Source organism: Cebidichthys violaceus, unplaced genomic scaffold (assembly GCF_023349555.1).
Source record: "Cebidichthys violaceus isolate CVI_PGR_0920_01 unplaced genomic scaffold, fCebVio1.0.p SCAF_14, whole genome shotgun sequence".
Classification (NCBI taxonomy): domain Eukaryota; kingdom Metazoa; phylum Chordata; class Actinopteri; order Perciformes; family Stichaeidae; genus Cebidichthys; species Cebidichthys violaceus.
In genome coordinates, this window is record NW_027176307.1 from 12,646,930 (window position 1) to 12,671,726 (window position 24,797).

Sequence of the window (24,797 nt, forward strand, 5' to 3'; positions counted from 1 at the left end):
ACACAATGAACCCAAGTGACCTCATCAGAGAGAGAGAGAGAGAGAGAGAGAGAGAGAGAGAGAGAGAGAGAGAGAGAGAGAGAGAGAGAGAGATGTATTTTGATTTTCAATGATGTATCATCCAGAAGAATGCAATGTGTTGATAATGAGGCAAATTGTTTTTTTTGTGGGAGACAATCTGCATCCTCATTAGGACAGTCATTTAGAGACAAAGGCTATTATGCCACAATAGTTTGCTCGTTTACAGTTAGTTGTAAATTTATGTTTGGCCCTGAAAAACAGGATCTGTGGAATGCAGCGAGGGGGAATCCATCGGACCAGATATGCAGCACTTCACACAACAAGTTCAGAGCAGGAAGCTCACAAGTCTGGGATCGCACCGTCTCGTCCACAGTGTCGTCATCGCCGTCAGCCACACATTTATTTGGGTTTTAACGCCGAAATCTGTGCGAGACTATTTGTTTATCTGAATCCCCCCCGCAGGTTCTGGGTTCAGCGCAGGTCTCAGCAGGGGTGCTAGACACAAGAGGGCGGGCGGGCGGGGGGGTGGGGGGGTGGGGGGGGGCAAACCTCGCTGTTGTCTTCAAATGAATAGAGGAACTTCAGTGACCTCAGGCGAACCCCTATGGAGAGCATCAGGGCAACTGTGAACGTCTCTAAGGAAGAGTTATTCTGTGTAAAGATACGACTAAAGTGACGTCGTGCAAACATCTTTCTTTAAACGTCGTTATCTTGAGAAAACAAGAGTTTCTGTCAAATACTTCTGCGGCAATTATGTATTCAATATACGACTATATGAGAGACGGAGCTGACAGAGACGGACTTGGTGAAGTCAGTGGAAGGATGCATGTGTGATTATGCCCGGTTTTCAAAATAAAGTGTTAGCGAGGGCATTTACCAGACATGTATATGGAAATAAGATGAACTGGTTTATATTCAGAATAAGTAGAAACATGTTTTAAATTAGAAAGAAAATAGAAACAAAAAAGAAAAATCTTTGGTTGCTGGAATAAAAGAAATTAATAATTCCTGAGTTGAAGACATCTCATAAAGAAACCTGATACATTACTCCTCTATATCTTTACATAGCATATTGTTTGCTGCTACATTAATGTTCAACTCCTTTCGTGATTTGGAGAAATCAATATTAAAAATGATGTTTGAATCATGTGAATGAAACCAGAATGCTCAGTCAGTGAGGCATGAACTCAATGAACTGCTGTGTGTTTGTGTTTAAACTAGCGTCATTCAAAGGTTCCATTGTGAGGTAGAGACAGTCCATGCTGACTGTACAGAGACGCAGAAACACTGGATGTTCATTCAGTGAACACGGTGAACGCCGCAGTGATCACAAATATTTATGAGGATAAACCTCGAGATGACTCATCAGGCTGTGAAGGGTGTTGAATGTTTAACCCATCTGGCCAGCAGGTGGCGGCAAAGGATTACATTTAAATCAACTTCAACAGAGATTACAAAAACAATGTATTTTTAGGATTAGGAGATGTTGTTTGTTGTGATTTTATGAAATGTATCATATTTATATTATATGAATGCTTGTACCAGAGCTTGGACTATAATACTTCTGTTACATGATCTTGTTTCGCTCCTGCTCTTTACTTCATGTGTAAAAGATTGAATGGAACAGCTGACGGAGACAGAGTAGAGTCTGACTGTCACATTTCTCCAGATGTGGAAACGTCATGTTCACACTAAAATCTCTAACGGGTCACCTGACCAGAAAGAAACGTTTGAGTTTTTAATCAAACAACCAGAACCGGAGGGAGAGAATAAAACAATGACCAATGACGACTCATAGAACTTTGTTTTTTTGTTTTTTTTTTAGGATGAAAATATAAAACTCACATGTTCTCTTTATTTGCTGTATATAGATAGATGTACACCACTGGAGATTTGGATAAAAGCACACACACAAAGCTCATGTATGTGGAGTCTCAACACATGTCTGAAGGTGAAAAACAAAAACAAAAAAAACGGAAAAGATGTCGGTTTACAAATAGATAAAAAACTATCTAAATTCTAAACGGTTTCTAAATAGTCACGCGCTGAAGTCTGTGCCACATACCAACCGTCCGCTAAGAACCTCTGTATTCTGTACACGGGGGTGTCTGGTACAAAATATGAAACCTACCATTTAATAATAGTTAGAACAGAAAATAAAAAGTACATTATATGTACAATATTAGATGAAGCCGTTTAGTAGGAGACGTGTACTAAAAGGACACTTCATTCTTTTCAAAGAAACAAAGAAAAACAGCTTATGTCAAATGAAGAGAGCTCCAAAGAAGCCAATATTAAAGCCATTTCAAGAAGAACAACAGTCACCAGTGGGACACGAGCCGCACCAGTACTGAGGGGGCGGAGTCACCGCCGTACGCGCCGCGGTGGGGATGACGTTTGATGAACGTTGTTCTTTGAGACAAAACATGAACGGAACAGCGTCGGCTGCGGTATTATTTACAATTTGCACATTCAGTTGAAACACTGACGAGAGGTTCTGCAGGCGAAGGAAGAATTAAAAACCCCGACAGAAAAAGAACTCGCAAGCATCCAGAAGCAGATCAAACAGATGTCCGGACAGGGTAGTAGGTTTTTACTGAGGGGGGGGGGGGGTTACAGCCAGTGTGCAGGTCTGGGCAGAGGGGTGTCAAACAATGGTACAAATCAATGAATGGGACAGTGGGGGAGCAGAAGGGAAAAGTCACGATCGGAGGAGAGTTCTAGCTCTTAACGGCCCACCGAAACAGACAGCATCGCGGATTTCAATTCAGTTGTGTGGTTGTTGTTTTTTTTCTTCAGTTGTGTTTCTATTTTCTTTCAAGTTTTATCAGGAAGTGCTTCATCGCTGAAGTGGCTCGGGGCGACCACTCTGCTTCTCCTCTCTGTGTAGCTTCAACAAGGCGTGTTGTAGGGAGTCCGAGCGGCTGGAGGTGTTTCAACGCATCGGGTCGGTTTTTTTTGGAAACTAAATGGTACGATTTTTTTAATTTCTTTTTTTTTAATTCATCTGGCATTTTAGTTCATGCTACTACTCGATTCTCGGCTGATCCCCTTAGACTATAAAAGGCACTGTGAAAAGAAAGGCTTGTGTTCGACCTCTTCAAACCAAACGCAGCTCGTCGACGGAGCGGTCTGGTCTCTAACGAGTGGCTTTATAAATAAAAGGGTCTCGCTTGAGAAGAGTAGAAAAAAGTGGTCTCTATCGGCACAGGTTCTGCTGCCGTTTGACTTCTCTCGACGCGTCGCGTTGAACCACAGACGAGCGACCGTGACCTCTGACCTCTCGTAAGCCTCACATGAATGACAGCGACTTGTACTGAATGCTAATGACCGCGCTGAACACGCTGGATGTGAACGGGGCCAACCAAAAATAAACCTCACAATCCCCTCTCGTGTAACCCCCCCCCCCCGGGGGCTCGGGGGCTGGACTCATCCCAACAACCGATCCAATGGATCCGAACACGTAACAAACTCTCTGACCATTGTTTGAGCCACCGACACGCACCGCAAACCTGTGTTACCTTATTGCCGACACAATTGAAAGGAGCGAAAGAGCTAAATGAATGAGAAGTAGGCTTCTACACTAAGTGCAAAGACGTGTTGGATGAAGACCCTTAGAGCTCTGTCAGGCCCGCACTGTTTGCTGTTAATCCAGACCCGCTGTAGTCCCGCATGACCCGGTCCTGCTTAACAGAACCATCAATGAATCTTCACAGCTAACGGGACAAATAGCAAAGCTCCAAACAGAGCAGGTCTACAGACAAGAAGTGTGTTTTACTCCTAATATACTATGTAGGAAAAAATAAAATAACAGCCGTCTAGTTGAACTGTTATGAGAATAATAATTAATATTAAATATATATAGAAACAACTGACGTTTTCTCATCAACTGATGCTTTTTTTTTTTTTTTCTTCCCCCAAACGAACAAGGCTCATTATTTGTACAAGCACCTGGACATCCATAAAGAAGAGGCAAGAAGAGAAGACAGCTCACACACAGAACAGAACACCTGAGAGAAATGACCAGAAGGGGGCAGCACAGCACCCCGAAAAACACAACGAGTGGAGAGGACGGGAGAAGAGAAAAAACGAGGGAGGGGGGAAAAGAGGGGAAAAAGGAGGACACTACAGTCTCTCGGGTGAAGTTCATGTCGTGGTCATGCAGGACCGTCCAGCACCACAGACGCATCTGCTGGGCGACAACCAGGTGGGTAAAAGAAGGCGAGGGGGGGGGGGGGGGGGGGGGGGGGAGCACCGCTTGTCCCGAAAAGCCTAAAGGAGGCTTTTAGACGAGCGGCTTTAGACATTTTCTGCGTCAGGTGGAGCTGGGACTGTTCAGTTCTGTGTTGGTGTTGTGCTGGACTGAGATACCAGAGGTCTGTTGTTGTGCTGGCCTCTGGTTGGGGTGTGGGGGGGGGGGGGGCCTGTGGTTCCTTTGTGGATGCTGCTGCTGGTTTACGGTGGATCTTGGGGGGGGGGGGGTTGGGGGTCTCTTAGTGGCCGTCGTGCGTCGTCAACATTTCGTCGGCCCTCCGGTGCAACTCCAAGGCTGTGACAGTGCAGATGTCCCTGGGGAGCTCCGATTTCCTCCTCATCAACGGGCGCTCTCGACGCTGATCTTTTAGGATCTGGACACAGTGTAGAAATACTCAAATATAAAAGATACAAACGTGGACCCACGATGATTTTTACTGAGGCAGTGTTAGACCTAAGACCAGTGTAATATTCACTGCTACACTCCCCCCTCCTTACCTGTGTGGCTTCCTCCTCTACGGCTTTCTTCAGCATGTTGACGTCGTCCAGCAGCGGCCCGTCTGTCTCCATGTCCATCGGACAGCCTGAGCCTATCGAGTCGACGTATATCAGGAACTGTACAGAACGCAGTGACAGGAATTAGAACTAAACTAATCGGTTTCCCCTGTATTCATTCTGCAGCGGCGCACCGCCGATCATTAATGTCATGAAGTCATAAAAACTGGTTCCCCATGTTGTATTCATTAAAGAAAGGTCAACTCATTTAATCCGATTAACCATTTATTCAACTTGAGCATTTTGTCCAACGGTTTTTTGATATCATGAAATATGATGGACAGACATTTTGAAGCTTCATTAAAAAAAAAAAAAAAAAAAATCTCAACAGCAGTTTTGAATGTACAAAAAAAAAAAAAAAAGAGACATTTGGCACAACCCTAATAACTAGATAACAACAGGTTAACTAGCTTCTTTGCACACCTGTGGGTTTGACTTGGCAAGATTCTCGATCTTCAGCCACGCTTCTTCTCTCTCCTTCCATTTGGCTTTCTCTCTGAGACACAAAAAGAAGAGTTTACTCAATGGTACACTGAGATCACAGATCTGTGACGTCTGAAGTACGTCAGCAGAGCTTCAGACGTGACGTCCCGCTTGTGACTTACTTGCTTTTCTCCGCCCTGAACTGCTGGGTGCAGTCGTCAAACAGCTTCTGGTTCATCTCCATGAAGAGCTTCAGAGCGTTGTAGATCAACCCGTGGATCGTCCTGCAGAAACACAAAGATCACCACTTTACTTACGTACTGAAGGCATTTACTCACCGGTCAGTCCTTTTTCATGAGATTAATCTGGACGTTAATTTTTTTTTATATAAACTGTTAATATTATGAGTACTTTCACACAGAACGCAAATATTACGCAGCGAAGAAGCATAGCTAGATCGACCTATCTGAGCTTTTGCATCGTGAACAAAGGAACCAACTAATGGAGTGGTGGGTAGACTGTAATGTACGACAACATGGAGGCTGCTTGGTCCCAACCAAGACGGGAAACTTCAACCTTGACAAAGGCAGTGCAGACTAGGGATGGGTATCGTTTGGTTTTTTTTCCAATACCGGTGCTAAAACGATACTTTTAAAACGATACCGGAGCCTAGACGGTGCCTGAACCGATACTTTAAAAAAAACAAACACACAAAACGACGATTGACGACATTAAAGAAAGGCTTTTTTTATTCCAAGGCATTTTGTTTTCTTCAAATTGAACAATATATTAACTGTTTGAAATATACTATGAATATAAATAAATACAAAACACTTGGCTTCAATCTACAGCTTCAAACTTTTTAACTTCAAACTATGAACACTATATTAACTGTTAACAACAGTTTACAGTATACTAAATATAAATAAACTTCAGCAATTCTTTTGCAGAAATATGAGCATATTTGCCTCGGCACCGAAAGGAAGCACCGAACGTATTTCAGTCGTCGGCTCATATTGGCACCGGTTTTCGGTACCCAACCCTAGTGCAGACCAGCTCCATTCCTTCCTTTCAACTCAAATTCCATTTTTTGCATTTGTTTTGTCATGTATTGGTCCCGCCCCCAGAGTGGAAGGGCCTTTAGTGTTACCACAAAGGATAATCAGGAATCAGGCAGCGAGACTCAGAGGTGGACTCGATGGAGAGCCGGTTCAGGGACTCACTTGTTCCAGTGGGTCTTGGAGTTGCGGTAGAGGGATGGGAACATGATGGGCAGGATCTTGGCGGCGTTGTCACTGATCAGGCTCATGATGTACTCGTTGTTCCAGTAGTACAGAGCTCGCTCTGCCACCTGAGACCACATGAGTTCAGAACAGGGTTACTGAGGTAGATACAAAGACAAGATTACCTGTGCACACGTGCACGACAAAACTGAAGTAAAATCACTTAATGTGTGTGTGTGTGTGTGTGTGTGTGTGTGTGTGTGTGTGTGTGTGTGTGTGTGTGTGTGTGCTGGGGTGAATGTCAGACCTGAAAGTGCGGGCTGGACACACACTTGGCCAACTGTCTGAAGAGGGGCTCCATGACTTTGACGAACTCTGAGGGCTCGATGACGTCCAGGATCTCCTCCAGTTCGTTGAGGAACATCACCTCTTTTGGACTGTGGGTCTTGGGCCAGTACTTTAACAAAGCCATGACCGTCTGAAGACAGGGACAGCAGCATTAGTGGAGAAGGAGAAGAATGTATGGACAATCTGAATGACAAAGAGCTCCAGGAGCTAGCGTTTATAAAAAAAAAAAAAAAAAGATCAACAGAAAGACATTTAGAGGAAGTAAAGCACAGATAGCTAGGTATAGAATTTGTCTATCGTTGTATTTGTAAATGACATCTTACCGGTTCTGTGAGTGTGCTATCTTTCTCTAAGAACTGGACCACACAGTAAGCCAGCTAAGGGTGAAATAAAACATTATTATTATTATAATAAGGTGTTGTTTATAGCAGACATAAGCATGAACGCAGTATTTAAGACGGTTTACCTGTGGGTGATATACACTAAGAGACTTGACTTTGTGCAATGGCAGCAGAACTTTCAGCAGGAATATCTTGTGCTCTTCTTTCAAAGGTAATGCGAACCCGTTGATTATGCTGTGAAGAGATGAGAAATAAGAGCTAGGGTTCAACTCAACACTAGTTGGTGTCTACACACTAACTACACACACTTGTCTCTGTCTTGTCTAAAGAGACAAGACAGAGACGATACCTGGAAGTGTCAATTTAACCATTTAACTGGAAATGAACCAAAGACGAAACTGAAGCATAAACATGAGAGACGTTTTATGGATGCACCTCTCAAAGGTTTCTTACCTGCCTAATATTTCCAGTAATTCTGCTATTCCATTATGATGTTCAGTCTCATAAATGAACCTGAAAAACAGCAACATGGTGATGAATCACACTTAAAACACACTTCATTACTCACAGCTCAAGTGTCACTAATGTGCCGAACCTAAAGACCCACTCACCTATAAAATATGTTATTAATGTGTTTCCTAATGTACGCTCGCAGGCCCAGGAACTTGCCATAGATGCGATGAAGAGTGGTCTTTAAAAAATCTCTTTCTCTGGGGTCTTCACTGTCAAACAGGTCTAAGAGCTGTGCACGAAAAAAAAAAAGAGCAACTTAATACCAAGAACCAAATACAGATCTCTGAAAGACAGAGAACACTCATGCATCGTGAAAATACACACACACACACACACACACACACACACACACACACACACACACACACACACACACACACACACACACACACACACACACACACACACACACACACACACACACACACAATGTCATCACTCTCTGCTCACCTGCATTACAAACTTCTGGTCAATATATTTTTTGGCTATGTTTGGTTGAAAGTCGGGCGACTCCAAGAACCGCAGGAAGAATTCATAGACGAGCTGTGGAAGGAAGAGACGAGGTTACGCCACGTGAAAGTAACAGCTGTATGGATTTATTCACATCAGTTTAGAGTGTGTGTGTGTGTGTGTGTGTGTGTGTGTGTGTGTGTGTGTGTGTGTGTGTGTGTGTGTGTGTGTGTGTGTGTGTGTACCTGTAGATGTGGCCACGCTGCCTCTAGCGTGGGCTCATCTTCCTCCGGGTCAAACTCGGCCCCCGTGGGGTTGGATGATGGCGGCAACGTCCTGAACATATTCACAGAAAACTATGGAGACAAAAAAAAAAAAAAAGGTCACTCAGGCAACTAGTTTATGACAGTCATGATATCATGTTGCAACACAGATCCATTACTGATTCAGTGTGTTTTACAATGCGATATATAAACAAATATTACAATATTTGACATGTCTTTCAGTCCAGTCAAACATCGATAACTCAAAGCCTGTGAAAGAAAGTCAAAAGAAATAGAGACAAAGTAAATAGAGTTATGTTCCAGGTGATGCTTGGCTCACATAAACTAGAATCAACTAGAACGCTTACGCCGACCAGTCGAGATGCAGTTTACATCCACGTTACTTCAAAAGGACATAAATCACTGCTTCATTTTGTCATATTAGTCATCAGTGTGACATTGTCAGAATTAGCATTTTAATTCTTGAGTTATGGGCAAATAGTGTGTTTAGTGAGGTCAGAGTGACTTTTAAGCAGCGAGTGAATAACTGTGTCAGATTTAATGAAACTTCCCTGCAGGTGTTCCTCAGATATCGTGTTCACAAGAACGGACCAGACGCACAGACAGACGGAAACATAATGCCTTTTGACCTCAGAGGCATAAAAACAATGAATAACGCAGATTATACAACCTACCTTTTAGGTCGTATTTAACTCATGTTTACGATCAGCATCCCACAATATTACACCAAATATTCAATGGCTTGTTGTGGTTTGTGGACGGCTAAGTAGTGAAGAGGACAACAAGCCTCTTTGTAACAACTTAGCCAACACATCTCACTGTTTTACTTCATTTCTTTACTGGCAATTTTAATGTTAAAGCAAACACTGGAACAACCACGTTATGCAACGTGAATCCATCGTTATGAACCTGCCTTCAAAAGCTTGTCTTTATGTATAGATGGTGGAATATTCCCTCTCGCGCTCATCTGTTTCGCTTGCATTACTATTCCCCAAACTGGGACGCATCAATCTATTTTCCTTCTGAGTCCTCTCACTTAGACGGTCCCTCCAGAGTGCAGTCGAGCAGAGGTCAAAGCACACTCGCTCACCATCGTGTTTATGTTCTCAGCAGAAACCCTTTCTTATTCTCCCCCCCCCCCCCAGAGAACGGGGCTAATGGAACAACCACAGCCATGTCATCCAAAGGCCTGCCAAAATATTGTTCTAAAGCCGGGACACAGAGGCATCAAACGTGCTCTGGAAGAACAAGGCTTCTAGGAGGAAATAACGCGCACGGCCTTAACATACGAATACGCGCTTTACGTCGCGTCGATCTCCACACTTTGATGATGAAAGCCATCGGTGGACTTCAAAAGAGCCCCGTGCCTTTAAGAGGGCCCCGTCAGGAATAAGAGGTATATTTTCATGCAGATTCGGAAGCTCGGTTGCATTTTCTGCAGCGCTGATCAAATGAAGCCACGGCGAGGAGGACGGGTGGAAATTAGCACCTTGATTATCTGCAGCTTACCCGTGTGGCGTTGAGGCCCGAGCTTTGATTCAAATCAAAGGCTTTTGAATTTGGCTCGGGACGGCAAAAACCCGGTACGGTGAACACATGGAGGCCGCGACCTCCGAGGAACACGCGTCTGATAAATGTACAGGAGGAGCTCAGTGGCGGACGCGACCGTAACCGGTTCACACCTGCAGAGGATGGAGCCGCACATGATTCAGGGTTAGTGACCTCGTATGGTTTAACTTTCTTATGGCCATCTTTAGACAAACGCCACCAAGTGACCACAAAATAAATAGGCCACTTAATGCCTTTCGAGGATAGAAGATAAATTGGGTTTATGTGTCAAAGATCTTTCGGTTCCTACTGAGGTCAGTGATGCTCCTGAGAGTTTCCTAGAACGCTGTGGGGAGCCAAAGAATAACGACTAAAATGGTTCTGAAGCGAGCGAGTATTTCTGGCAGGGCAGTAGAAGCCGCAGCGCATTCCCTTCTCACAGCACAGACATGAAGTCCACATCAAACCCATGAAAAGATCCGAGGTTAACACACAGCAGATCCTTATAGCGACGATAATGGAATATGAAAGCAACAGCTTCATTCAGAGTCATGTGGCTCTTTAGGGTCGCATGCATTTAGTGATATAAAGCCGAGTCTTATTCACAAAAAATGTATCACAGAGATTCACAGACAAGGAAAGACAATCCTTCCTACCTCAGTGAGACGTGACAACATAACTACAGCCAGACAGACAATAGTATCCATCAATTGAAAATATGAGCAGCAGTGATGTGATTAGTGTTCTTAAAGAATAACAGGAAGGAGATGAAAAGGAGAAAGAAGGAAACCTGTGGCTTTATAATAACTACCTCTCTTATTAAAGATATTCTAAATTAAATTACTGAAGATAATTAGAAAAACATTGCAATATTGAACGCCACATCTGCCCTAAAGACTTCCTTTAACTCTAAAACAATAGTCTCACTAATGTGAAACTCACAGGCCCGCAACAGCAGCAGCAGCTTAAAAACAACATCCATCCTGCATCGGCACAGAGGAGGCCGCACTGCGAAGGAAATGAAAATACCACATTCTTTGTCGGGCGTGCAACAAAAGCAACTGCGTCGCCTTGTATACGGGAACTTTTAATCTGGAGGTGGATGGTGCACGGCACTCTGATAGCTGACCCGAGGACGTACACGGTTAAAAACACTCACCATGTGCACCACCTCCGGGTAGATGGGCTCCGTGATGACGTTCCTGTTGTGGGTGATGTACTCCACCATCTCGCTTATCGCCGCCCGTTTCACCTCCTTCCATTTCAGGTCACTCAGCGGGTCCGAGATGAAGTCAAAGAGGACGCAGCACTGCCGCAGCTTCTGGATGAACAGCTTCTCCTGGTCTGCAGGGGGAACATCTACGCGACAGAAAAAAAAAACGGAAGGAAAGTAGGAGTTAACAGGAGATTTCGGCTTTAACAGGAACGACTCGTTCCAGATGTTAACGCTGCATCCGAGAAATGGTCCCTCACTCTTTCGACACTGTCACAGAACGACATATAACTATCACAAACAATCACCATTCAACTATCATATTTAATCCCGCTATCATCATCATGGATAAAGTGTGACACTGTACAAGTCAGACGCTTGATTAAAAGGAAACCAAAACTACATGAAAGGGTACAGGTAAAAGGTAAATAGACATAAGTTTCATATTCAGGAAAACACATCCATAGCGCTGACTTGTATGCTTTGAAGCTTTGTTCGTTGTCAGAATTAATGGTTCTGCTTCCGCCCCACAATTCCCCTCTCTCGCAGTCAGTGACAACTTGTACAAAAGCTTTAAAAAGAATACATCAATATTCCTCCAAGAGTTGTTCAGGTTCCGTACGGCTCCATTTTTCTACAGGAGTTCATGTGGCGACATGTCGGAACCTCATTTAAAGACTTCATAAATCAATAATTCAGTCTTTTAAAAAGACGCCGTCGTTCACTACATCAATGATGCAGAGGCTCCGAATCTGCCTCCAGGATTATTGAGCCACACCCGTCCGTGTAGAATCGTTAACGTGCTATTCAAAAATCACCACACGTTTGTTGGAGCTGCTGCCACACACACACACACACACACACACACACACACACACACACACACACACACACACACACACACACACACACACACACACACACACACTGTCATTGAGCCAATCTCCATTCTGCCAGCGTGCATCATCATCATCGTCACCGTACAACAGCTGCCACAAAGACTCTCATAAATCATCCACAACATTATCTGCAATCAGATAAACATTATAGAATAATAGAAGAACTAATATCATAATTACGCCAATGTTATGTCCAAAAGGTATGTTTTGAGCTCGTGTTAAGATCAAGTCTGCTCCCAGAGGACCTGAGGGCTTTCCCAACTCGTACACCCAAGAAGTTTCAGACGCATAAGGAATCGGGCCATGTAGTGCAAATAAACAAGTAAAAGGAACTCTAGATAAATGCTAAAACATGTATATTCTCCCTCATTCTCCTCGGTACTCGGGCAACACATTTCCTTGCAGCTTTTTGAGAAGACCAGACATGACACACGTACTATATTCAGTCCATGTATTACACCGAGTAGGCGGTGATAACACAGACTCTTTCATGATGCACGTACTGCAATGGGACACGCTGCTTTCAATAAGGGAATGACTATTTTGCTTTGCAGAGAAAATGTCTCCTGGAAGACACGGCTACTCCTCGAAGTCGTTGAGCCTCAGTTTGTCAGATTCCCAAAGCTACAAAAAAACACCCTGAAACCTAAAAAAAGAAGAGCAAAGGTGCCCATTCATTTTCATCCATCATGGGGATTAGTGACATTAAGCAAAATGTCACCTTATAAAACCAACCCATAGGGCAGCGTTAGTGTTTTCATCACAGCCTGTGATTTATGAGTCGGTCTCGTCTCCCCATTAACAATCTGCATGTGTACCGTACGCCGCCATGGCGACCACAGACGGAGACGGGACTTTGGACTAATCAAAGCCGCTGCTGCTACAATGGATGCGTACGCTGCTGATCGGTTGAGCCCATCAGGACCTTGTAAAACACGGAAAAAAAGCACCAGAACATACACGTGTAAACACAGGTAACATAGAAGAAAGACTGCATACTAATTCTATGAACCTAAAAGTAATTATTTTGTACGGCCACATAACAGGAGACGGGTACATAATTGATACCTGTGTGCTACACCTGTGAACGCCATGTTTTTATTTTCTATAGCTTCTCTCTGTTTTTCGAGCGGGTATCAGCCTTTGTACAGCACGGTACCTTGGAACAAGTAGTCCAGCCAACCGGTTACAAAACATGTCTAAGTCTATATTCAGACACATAGTAGAATAGTGACAAGTCTGTAAGTAGCTTTGCAGTAACATCATACATTCGTTCCCTCCGTCCAAACTACTGGCTACAAACGGGGTCTAATCGGCCGCATCGAAAAAGGTCAAACAGCTGGCGATTTGCTTCACCCCTGAGCTTTGGCTACCGCATTCCTGGAAAACCTCAGATCTGCTTTATGTTACAACACGGTGTTTATGTAAAAGGCACAGCTAAGTATGTTCTTTTGTTCCGTCTTCCGTTCCAACGAGCTGCAACTTTAAACTGTGGCGCTGGTGCCACAGAGAAATATTACTTTCTGTGTGTTTCTGTACTATTTCCCTGCTCCCTCGCTGGCAGATACAATACCTGCAAAAACTTGTTGTACATTTTTTGTTTACACCAAACAGGAAAAGACATGACATCCATGTCAACATGCAAACAAATCTCTTCATATTGATCTCAATACAAGAACAAATCAATGGAAAATTGGTCGATTTAAAATCATCACCCAAGCTGAGTGTCATCCGTAGTTCATCCGTTCGTGATATTAAGGTTTCATTCATCAGTACCTGAGCGCCTCATCTCATCCACCCCCTGAGTGCCAAGAGGTCTAGCAGCTCCTGTTACACAACAGCACTAGGGTTTCTGAACACGCCTAAAATATTAAGAGACATGCTGTGCCACTGCAGACATCACACACGGGCCTCTCTGCATGGACGGGCCGCTAACCTTTGCTCATCTAAAGGCTCCAGCGTGCTCACAGGAAACCAGGGCATGGACACAAATTGCTCCCGAGGACACATCTCAAAAGCCCACAATGTCTACTGGTGAATATCTCATGAATAACTGATTAATAAACTGCCACCGGTGGCAGATACTTTGTACGTATCCTGTGTCAATGCAAAAGGTATGGGGCTGCATTTACCCCGACACAAACATGTCACCGCTAGTAGCACATGTGTGCACCAACAGGCTGCATGTTAAATGTGCACTGAATAAGAGATTAGTGTCAGAGATACTGTTAGCATTAATCTAGTCAGGTTCTGTTTTCCCTGGGTTGAAGGTCCCAGTCTGTATGTTTAGACAGTAACTCAGAGCATTTCAACGTACAGGTTTCAGTCGACAGCAGATACTCGTATACAATACTGATGCACACACCGACAACAAGCTTTTGACCTCACTTCCTATGACATCAGCAGTCTCGATGGGGGATGGGAGACTCAAAAGTAGCACTCCTTCTCACTCTCTCTCTCTCTCGCCTTCCCCTCCGCGACTGAAGCTAAGCTATGCAATGTCTTGGTGAAACCCTTCCTCGTTGACATACAAACACAACCCCCCCCCCCCCCCCCCCCTGCTTCCACTTCCAAAAACACACATGCATAAATGCTCTCACTCTGTTGCAGCAACTTTAAGAAAAGTCATCGGACACAAACACTTTTTGTTCTACAAAATCCAAATTAGCAACTGCAGTTGCTAAATGGCAACAACATTTTTTGACCATCTCCCCTTGAAACACAAAACACAGAACAGCAAGGAGGAGGAAAATCTTCCTATTCTCACCTCTAAAATGCATGAGGGCCACAGGCTGGTAAGGCCCATTGGTGCTGGGTGCATCCAGAACCATCCCACTGGCAGTTCTAGTGCATGCCAACATCAGTGAGCCGAGGCAGGAGACGGGGGAGAAGAGGGCAGCCCGAGCTAAGGCGAGGAGCCAGCCTCCATTTTAGCACGAACACTCGGAGCAGAAAATGAAGCTCCCCTGCTGCTGGAGGGAACCAGCTAGTTAGTGATGTCATCCCCCACTGCAGCCGCCCGGTTGGCTGGCTGCGATCACGTGGGCCGAGTGTCAGCATAAATAAACATGAGGGAAGGGATTGGCTGGTGGGCCGAAAGGGGGAAGAGGTGGGACTGCGACTGTGATTGGAGTGCGAGCAGCTACATCTGTCGAGACTTTTAAACCACAAACTACTGATCTGCCATCAGTTTAGCTCTTTTTTTTTTGTTTTTTTTTTTAAATTGAGATACAAGGAGGAGGCCAGGAAATACACATGTCTATCAAACATGTTACTCAATCACAGCCTAACACCCGACAACAAACCCCAAATTACAATGTCCAACGCAAACATTTCAAAACACGGAAAATAACACATGAACATTGAGAATGCACGAGAATCCCAGGGCAAGTTTAGACATCTTTTTTTTTCCAAAATAAAACAGCTACTATCAACTAGAAGCTGAAGTTTGTTCAAGACAAGAGACTGTCCAACACCGTTTGTCAGAGAAAAAAAAGCCCTTTTGTATGTGTGCTTTCTTTGAGTGTGTGTTAGTTTTTGCATGACAGATGGCTCTCCAGGAGCTCAGCCTGAGCCCAGGTGTACGTGACAGAGAAACAGGAAGTCTCGATGCAAGCGACACAGGATGTGCACGAGCAGAGAGCAGCAGTCGCTCTGGGGACAGAACCCTGCACCGTAAAGCTGAGCAGCAAAAAAAAAAAAAAAAAAAAAAAAAAGGGCAAAATCTACGCCGACCATTAAAAACGCACTGAAACAATTCTCACAAACGAAGTGGAATTCAAAACACACGTTCATCTCTAAAGCCGACAGCTCTCCAGAATCCTGGAACCAGGACCTGACCTTTCCATTAGGATTACAACCATTGCACCGTCATCACCAATCCCAATTTATACTGCGTGCATGCGTGTGTGTGTGTGTGTGTGTGTGTGTGTGTGTGTGTGTGTGTGTGTGTGTGTGTGTGTGTGTGTGTGTGTGTGTGTGTGTCACCATGCTGCAAGGACCGTGAGCATACACACAGACATATACGCACACAGAGAAATGTGATTGATTCCGCGAACACCTTGCAAAACCAAACGATGCAGGAAGTGTTCTTTGCATTTTTTGAGTTAAAAAAACCCAAACATATTATTCATTGTGTGAAGCTTGTAATTTGCTAAAGTTTGCAGCATCATCACACATTTTGAAAAGAGGGCGCTACATGAAAATTAGCTGTAAACTTTAGTCTAGATTAAAAAAAAACGTATTAAATCAGTGCATTTTAAAGTCAAAGAGCGAGTGTGTCTGCAGTTACTCGATGTAATGTGCGTGCAGAAATGCATCATTTGCTGGGTTTCCAGAGAGCACAAGCGTTTCAACACATAACGGCTCCCTGCGGATCCCTACGGCTGAAACTTGTGAAACTGGATGTTCCGGATCAGATCATCAGATAGCCGAGTAACATCAGCTAACAGTTGGTTTTGACATAATATTATGTAGGGGGTGTATGACCAAAATGGGAATGAGAACATGCCCTTTCCCCCAGCACAATTATCTAGTCTCCAACACAAATTAGCAGTGCAATAGAACATCAAGTCTGGCTGGTCCCTATATATATACACACACAATAGTGGTGTATTTCAGCAGCAGCAGCAGGGTCTAGTCGGAGTGTATAAAGGGCTCTTTCTGCTCCCTAGTCATGAGGCAACCGCCCATCAGAAGATCTGTTGTTCTGACCAAGACAACGCTAAACACACCCACTCGTTACAGATCCTCTTCTGGCACATGCATTCATTGAGCTTGAGGTTGTTGTTTTTTTCGCTGCGTCTGTGCTTTTTTTTTTTTTCCTCTGGCAGAGGCAGAGACGGTGAACTTGTGAGGCATCATGAGTCTGGTTCCATGGATAGGATGGAGACTGTGCTCGCCTGCGTTTCAAATTCATCATTTATAGCAGCGGGGTCAGCCACAGTTGAGTGGTTTATTTACAGATCTCCTGATCTTCGATGTCGTGGTTCTCTGTAATAAATGCTCACGGCTCGCATCTATTTCGGAGACACAGACGTATCAACACAGCTGAGGCTCTTTTTAAAAAACAGAAGCTGAACTTTGTGTTGCCCTCAAGCAGCTTCCGATGATGGAAAGTCCCATCTACTCGAATGAGAGACGTCACGTTGGTTGTAGCGGCTCTGCGGTACCTTCACGTTGAGACTGAAATCATGAAGGGAGAACCTGCTCAGAGTCTCAGCTGAAATGTAGCGGTGTTATTTTGGGACACAGGCAATCACAAATGAGACTATTTGATTACATATTACTTTACTCAGGGCTGTTCCTTATAAGATCTGAATCACGTCAAACCATTGAGAGCTTCAACAGCTGATCAAAGCTAATGAATCAGGTTTTTGTGGGGGGGTTTATGCTTCTTTTCTTTTTTTTAATGGGAGATGTTTGAAAAAGGAAGTTGCTGTCATGAGGTGTGGGAGTTTTTTCCCCTCTAGCACCTGCAGGAAACCCTTCCCTGAAACCTGCCTTGCCCTGCGGCATCCTGCTTTATGCATTTGCCCACAATGTTGAAAGAAAATCCTAACCGGTTAAAAACGAAACTATACAAAAACATAAAAATAAAAAATGTGCACAAAGAACTTTAGAGCATTTTAGATCAACGTGAAGCATTCTTGTCAGTCAATAGGTTTGACTCACATAAGCAAACACTATAGGACACTCACGGGCTGAAGTTTCAAGAGTACGTGATGTAACGGCTGTAGAAACTGATCTTATGTAAGGATCGCTTCCTTTAGTATTCCCTGAAATGAAAACTGTAGAAACTGTGTTCTCCTCTTTCTCTGGTTGAGGACATAATAGGAATGGGTCAACAGCTGAAGACAGTTTTGGTGAATATTCAGATTCCTGTCACTCATCATGCTGTAACAAGACAGACTCGTCTTCTCACATACTAAACAACTCTTAGAACAATCTTTCTAATCCTCACTAAAACCACAACAAATGAACAGATTAGAATCAGTGGTTTGTTTGTGTTGCATGGTCAAGATATGGGGGGGGGGGGGGGGGGGGGGTCATATTACACCCTGACAACTGAAATGTGTGTTCCAGTTAATCAACATTAACTCAAATACTTGACTAACCAGCAGATGGCAACAAACCCTCAGAGACAGAAAAGCTCTAAAAGAGAACACAGAGGCAACAACTGGTGCTCGGTTCATTTTTTTGGCAAGTAGGTTTGGACTTGACACAAGAGACATAAAACACATTTAGAGCATTTATCTACCGTTCACAAGCCGCAGGCAGAACGATTTATCCAAAACACAAATTTCATGATTTTTTTGTATTTCGGTAGGGCCTAATAAAACAAGCTCACCGTATCAGGTCTTTTAAGAGGAAGCTACCGAATGTAAACGCTGGGGCCGTTAAAATGGACTCATGTCACAACGAGCACACTTGGGTTTAAGGCGGTCTGCTTCTGGTCAGGGTTTTTCAGTCTCGCCTCAACCTTGGAGCTCTGCGGGACAGGCTGCTCTCGGACATGCGTTTCCATCAGGAGGTGGTGAACGCGCACGCAATGAAAACAGGCCGAGCGCTGGAGCCTGTTTGGACAGGACTCAGTGATAACATCTACCGGGCCGCTGTGGGATAATGTTTTGCAGAATGTTATCAAAGCTCCCGTTCTGGTGTGGGAAACGAGCTGCCTTTATCAGACGTTAAGTTGTGTTTAGTCCCCTCTTGACACAGTACAAGGGTAATGGCTAACCACGATTAAGGAACAGGTGTGTTTTGTAGTAGAATCAACTCCATTGTGTGTCTCCATTAATTATAAATCACACAAGACTGAATGGTGAACAAATGGCACACAATAAAAACACAGCAGCTGCTGGTCACAGATAGTAACTCCACTTTGTAAGTGACTTTAGGAAGAAAGAAAAACAAAAAGGCACTCTTTTCTGAAGACTATATCAAACCATCTTACGGTTTTCATTTAGTTCTACAGGTGATATCAGGTTTATAACTCAGAGGACAACTCGTCTCTCTTTAGAAGGGGAGATGGTGTGTCTTAACTTCTGACATTCATGTAATCATTTCCAATTCACATATAGCAACACGTACTCATTTATTGTAGGAAACAATGAGATTGAAGTCAATACAATCCCCTGGAGACACGTCATTGTCGTGTTAACTAAACAATTTAAATATCAGAACAATGTCGGCCTTTGAGAGATGCATAATTCAGTCTGTCTCCTCTCAATGCTCAAACTTTAACAACTTTGTTTTGCTTTTTAAGATGTATAGTCATCGGGAATATTTCAGTTGCTACTAAAATGCTTTTAACTTTTTTTTCCAATTACGCCACACTGCCATGCATTGAGGTTTTTTGTCACCATATTTTATGGAGGTTTGATAATTCCCAGACATTGAACTATGTATTGCATCCCACAGAGTAGCAGACTCTCTCGCGGTCAATCTTATTTCCACGCTCATCTGCAAATTTCTCTTTATTAAAAAGATGGAAATCTCTTTATAAAAAGTTGATTTGCTCACGTACTTAATCCCATCATGCATGTACGGTGGTTTGTTTTTTCGGTACACTGCCAGGTTATATAATGATGGCGCTGGGAGAGGGCAGCGGACAACATTGTTGTGTGTATTCATGCATGCACACACAGACGCATGCATGGACGGGATGCCCACAGGCCTAACGGCAATGCCCACTCCTTACTTTTCCATCTGGTGCTCTGCTGGTACCGAGTTTAGTAATTAAAATAAACGTCAATACACATCTGCAAAGATTTGTCAATATCTCTCCTGCAAAGGGAGGAACAGAGAAGGAATAGTCGTACGGCTGGCAGATACTGCTGGACACTGGCAACATCCTAAAACACAAGGACCATGGAATTAAAGCTTTATCTCTGGATTACCACTAAATATAGACGCTTGGGTTAAATCCAGCGCAAAGTCCATGCCATGTACGTCCTCTGTTTGTTTCCATGTGTTGCGTAATGTCATGCTCAGCTTGGTATTACAATGAGGGTGATGCAGCCGGGGATGTTCATCCATGTTTCAGAGTGGAAAGAAAATAACTACAAGGGTGTGCTTGTAGATATGCATGTATGCAAGGCTTGCACAGTGTCAAGATGACAGGGATTTGAGTTTTGACATCAAGTTTCAAAACATCTTAAATTAATTATTTATTTTTTTGCCCACTAAAAGGCAAATTGTCTACAAATCCACAACCAAGCGTCAAACCTTCCAGCCTGGAAGAGCAGCTCTATTAGATGCACTTGTATGTGTGTGTGTGTGTGTGTGTGTGTGTGTGTGTGTGTGTGTGTGTGTGTGTGTGTGTGTGTGTGTGTGTGTGTGTGTGTGTGTGTGCATGGGCAACAACTCGAAAAAAAACCTAGAGCACTGGGCAGTTTGATTATTATGTGATTAGAGGACAGCCTTTAGTGATTTTGACAGTAAATACCTTTGAAAGCAGGCAGTTTCTGCAGCTCCCGGTTGTTGCTCAGGCTGAAGCGAGAGGAGCTCTGTCTCTTGTCCTTTTTGACAGGTGTCTGGGAACCGGGCTGCTTCCCTTTTAGCAGCTGAGTGGTGGGAGGAACATTGTTGCTGGCCTTCCTATTAGAGCTCTGCTGAAACAAGAGAAAAACCCACATCAGTGACACCGACATGACATGTGGCGGACACGGTGAGAAAGAGGGTGAAAGTACCTCCTCGGAAATCTGATAAAACCGCTTGACTGTCTGCCATACACTAGATGGGACATTTTAATTATATACACCGTGTCCTCATTTACTTCACAACAGTGCCTTTCATGATATAACTAAGGCCACAAACCTGTGACGCTTTACCCAACGTGTGTACGTGTGTGTGTGTGTGTGTGTGTGTGTGTGTGTGTGTGTGTGTGTGTGTGTGTGTGTGTGTGTGTGTACGTGTGTGTGTGTGTGTGTGTGTGTGTGTGTGTGTTTTCCTCAAACCACCCAGCTGCGTCTCAGTTAAATATATTAAAAAAAGAGGGCTGGTAGGACTGGATATAACCCTGATGTGGGTCTCACCTGCCCGCTGGGATCCACATCCACACACCTGGTGGCAAAGAGCTTACTTCACCAGATGTGGAGCTGTGCAAGTCTGAGTCACAGGGGAATTAATCAATTCAGTTAAGTCCCAGCTAAAGTTAGTCACAGTCTGCAGCGCTACAAGACGGGAGCTTAAGAGCTGGGCCACGAGCAGGCTGTCCAGTAAAGTAGGTAATACAGCCGCGCTGGCCTCTACTAGGAACTAGATTATGTATTCATGTAATACAAAGATAGGAATTAACTCTTCTACTTGTAAGTTCATTAAGCCAAAAGCAGAAACATCTGTCAACTAGGATTTTCTAATTAAATGCTGATATAATTGGTACAGAGACAGAAAATGGAGATTTTTTTGTTGTTGTATGTATTATAAACATTCCCTTCAGTCTCCAACACTTCTAGTCACCAAGTGTATGAGGCAAAAGGGAGGGGCGGTGGGTAACAGCGGCAGCTTGCAGCCCAGCAATTTTGAATTTGACACAAGGTCGGGGATAGTGGTAGATCTGCCGCATGGCTGCTGAAACACAACAGCAATCCTGCGTGCTGCTATTGGTTGCCATTGCCCAGCAAGAGACAGCCAAGAGGCTGCAAAAGAAGAATTCAGACGGTCGACAGTGAGGGAACATGTTTCTATATTATTCATAATGGGCAATAAGTCAGAGGATAGAAATATACGTTTTGGGCAATAGGTTAGTGATATTTAAATAAAATGTGTCTTTTAAAATGGGACACAAACGAGGGAGCAGCCAACTCCTTTAAGCCTTATAGTGTGCATTCTTATATTACAACAAACTAGACTGTGTATTACATCAGCCACTAAAACACGAACAGGTGGTCAACAGCCCTCCCAATATAAATATTAAATGTCTAGGAACGAGGAGGACACCACTTTGCTTTGTACTCCGCTGCACAAACAGATGTCGGCCGTCACACCAGCCGTGAAAAGAGAGCGTCGAGGTTTTTGAATTCCCGTGAAATAGAAAAGCATCAAGTTGAAATCTTTCCATCGTGGCTTAATGATGTTTATATGGTGATCGCAGAGGTCATGGAAGAAGTCTGACTTAGATCCGATTGATTTTTTTTTTGGTCAACAGATGCATTTTATCTTAGCGTTTGAACCCATACTGTGCACCTGGTACCATTGGACACCCTCACAGTATTTTATTTACAAATACAGTTCAGGACCACGCGGGTGCAATAATGTGACGCAATGATTCACACCAGATGCTATGGTAGGACCAACACAATGTTTCTAATGTGGGCTGAAGCAACCCCCTCTTTTGCTTTTTCCAGATGTGACCCAATCCAGATGCAAGCAAAGAAGTCAAAAGCCTAGTCAGACCAGCACTACTTTTCACTGATTTATTATACATGACAGGATATGTAGATAGGTGCATTATCTTTTTATAAGAGTTTATGATGTGTCGATTCACTTCTGACCACAGTAGAGTGTTTGTTTTTTTCCGTGGAGGTGAATTAAAGATCACCAGTCCTTCTTGCCAGTGCAATTTGATCACATTTGTTGATTAGAAACTAGTCTCCTTGTCTCATCAAACATTTCTTAGGCAGCCAATGGACTTACAAATATGACAATGACTTCATAGTCTCCTTGGAAGTAGTATATTGATTGCCTCGTGTTATGCTGCCAAGTGTCAAGGGCACTAGTATCCCACTAGGTGACACATACCGCTAGCTGAAATTAATGATTTGCTCATCTAGCTAGCTTTACAATACTGATTGCCTTGGTGTGAAGTCCGTTTCTCTGGCTCCAGGATTATACTGTAGGTGCTAATGTATGGAAGGCATACATTTACAACACTACTCTCAACGTGCTGACAGCATATTGCAAAATATCAGAACTTGCACATGATAGCAGCATTAGAAAAGATTTGAAAAGTGTGTGAATAGTGAATGAAAGTGTCATTTTTAAAGCATACTATGACAAGTAAACAGTCTGCAAAGGACAGTAGTGGACACTGATAATGTTCATTATGTCAATGGCAATGCAGTCCATTTTCAAGCTCTAATATCAGTGACATTTGAACTTGTGTAAGACAAGGTCCTACTGTCTTACTAGGAGGTTTCCATAAAGAAGTAACCCGTGTTAACCCTTCACTTACATCATGCTCGGTGTTCTCTTGTCCTCCACTCTTGCCCACTTTACCAGACTTTTGGGACTCCTGCAAGAAAAACGTTTAACACACAGGTCAAATAGACATTAGCGAATAGTAACAGTTGGCGTTAGGTGGACAACATTTGTAAAGCAGTCCATCAGTAAATGCTGCCACGCAAAAAAAAAAAAAAAAAAAAAAAAAAAAAAAAAAAAACAGCTAAATATAGCATGCATACCCACCCAGTCTCACAATCCTGTTGGGTTTGAATGCACTGGCATGTCTGCTGCTAGCAAGCTAACGTTACTTCAGAGTCAACAGCCGGCTTACAGCTAACGTTAATGATATTTAGTTTTCACTCAACACTTTAAAAGCCTCATAAATCATCATAAGCATATGCTTGCAACGTATACTATATTGCTATATTTATAGCAAGGCAGCACAAGACTAACATGTTTGCAGAATAGCGGCTAGCCGGTTTGCTAACGTTAATGGGACACTGCACTGATAGACAACTATATTTAATGTCTCGTTATAAACGCCGGTTTGTCAATAAATACATACTGCAAAACTGTATATTTACAGCCGTCATCACCTCTTTGGCAGTTCTCAAACTCACCTTTTCTTTTTTCGTTTTATTCGGCATTGTACAACCCGTTGCCGCCCTTGCTCCCCTCTCGGAGATATTCCACAACCCCAAAAAAAACCTTGATAACTCTCAGGTCCGCGAGCTGAAACGGTTCAGCCTGTCCTCGCCCTGTGATTGGCTGCTGTCAGTCAGCTGACTCCAGCGTCTCAGGAGTGACACGCCGAGCACTGCGGGTCAGTGGGGGCTCCCCCTGTCGGTGACAGGTAGCTATTACAACGAGCGAGTTCTCCTAATGCATACAAAATATATTCTATGTAACTTTGAGTGTTCTATTTTTAGTGTATAATTTAGTGTGTTCTTTGTCATTTGCTGAATATCTCTCACATTCTTCTAAAGCATGTTTAGCTATTCTATTTCAACCTTCCTATTCCTAAATTTTCTAAAATATGCGAAGAGCCTGGCAGAGCCTTCTTTTTGCTTGTCTCAGCCACAGACTGTATGGCAGCTCACATTCTTTGTTGTATCACTGCCATCTACTGGAATTTGACTGTCTCCCTCTGAATTTATTCATCAATTCCAGTTTCCCCCCTTGTCTCTGTCAATATGTTAATATGCCCTGCCCTTTGTAATAGGCCCTTTTTTCACTCAATATTGACATGTCAGAGTAGGGAAAAGCACAAGCGGAAGTGATCAAATAAATCATGTCTGAATGAAGTGTGCATGATGGCTCACTGGAGCACTTGAAGAGAGCAGAGCCATCGTTAAGGGCATTAGCTACACCTGTGCTCTTCCTCCTATGACGAGCCTGCTGCTGTCCTATTTAGAGTGCAAATGCTCTATTTCACGAGCCCATAGTGCACATCCTGTCATGTTACCTGAAAGCCTTGAGGACACGCAATTGTTTCTATTATTTTCATTCCTTCCAGCAATGCATTGATATGTTTGTTAACTCGGCCGTTTCGTAAAGAA

The 24,797-nt window shown here is 43.5% G+C and overlaps 1 protein-coding gene across 3 annotated transcripts; it reads right to left on the reverse strand.

Moving 5' to 3' along the window:
* Positions 1-1,856: 1,856 nt before the first annotated feature.
* On the reverse strand, positions 1,857-23,956 carry ppp2r5cb (protein phosphatase 2, regulatory subunit B', gamma b). 3 transcript variants are annotated; one of them, XM_068708947.1, is made up of 16 exons: positions 23,859-23,956; positions 23,249-23,308; positions 20,522-20,684; positions 11,120-11,319; positions 8,374-8,484; positions 8,129-8,221; positions 7,777-7,907; positions 7,619-7,678; positions 7,291-7,399; positions 7,148-7,201; positions 6,784-6,954; positions 6,477-6,604; positions 5,436-5,537; positions 5,254-5,326; positions 4,774-4,890; positions 1,857-4,649 (listed from the first exon to the last, which is right to left on the reverse strand). In XM_068708947.1, the coding sequence occupies exons 1-16, from the start codon at positions 23,883-23,885 to the stop codon at positions 4,515-4,517; spliced, it is 1,734 nt and encodes a 577-aa protein (XP_068565048.1). In that variant the 5' UTR covers positions 23,886-23,956; the 3' UTR covers positions 1,857-4,514. The 3 variants fall into 3 exon arrangements, with proteins under 3 accessions (XP_068565048.1, XP_068565046.1, XP_068565049.1); XM_068708945.1 differs by having other exon boundaries at positions 20,522-20,687; XM_068708948.1 differs by lacking the exons at positions 20,522-20,684; positions 23,249-23,308; positions 23,859-23,956 and adding an exon at positions 14,840-15,070.
* Positions 23,957-24,797: the final 841 nt, after the last annotated feature.

What these genes read in the sequence shown, in the direction of transcription:
- ppp2r5cb (XM_068708945.1), bottom strand. Translation starts at nt 23,885, where the DNA reads ATGCCGAATAAAACGAAAAAAGAAAAG. An exon ending in ACCCGGAGGTGGTGCACATG is followed by an intron (nt 8,485 to 11,119) that starts GTGAGTGTTTTT and finishes TTGTCTCCATAG; the next exon opens with TTTTCTGTGAATATGTTCAG. An exon ending in CAGCGTGGCCACATCTACAG is followed by an intron (nt 8,222 to 8,373) that starts GTACACACACAC and finishes TTCCTTCCACAG; the next exon opens with CTCGTCTATGAATTCTTCCT.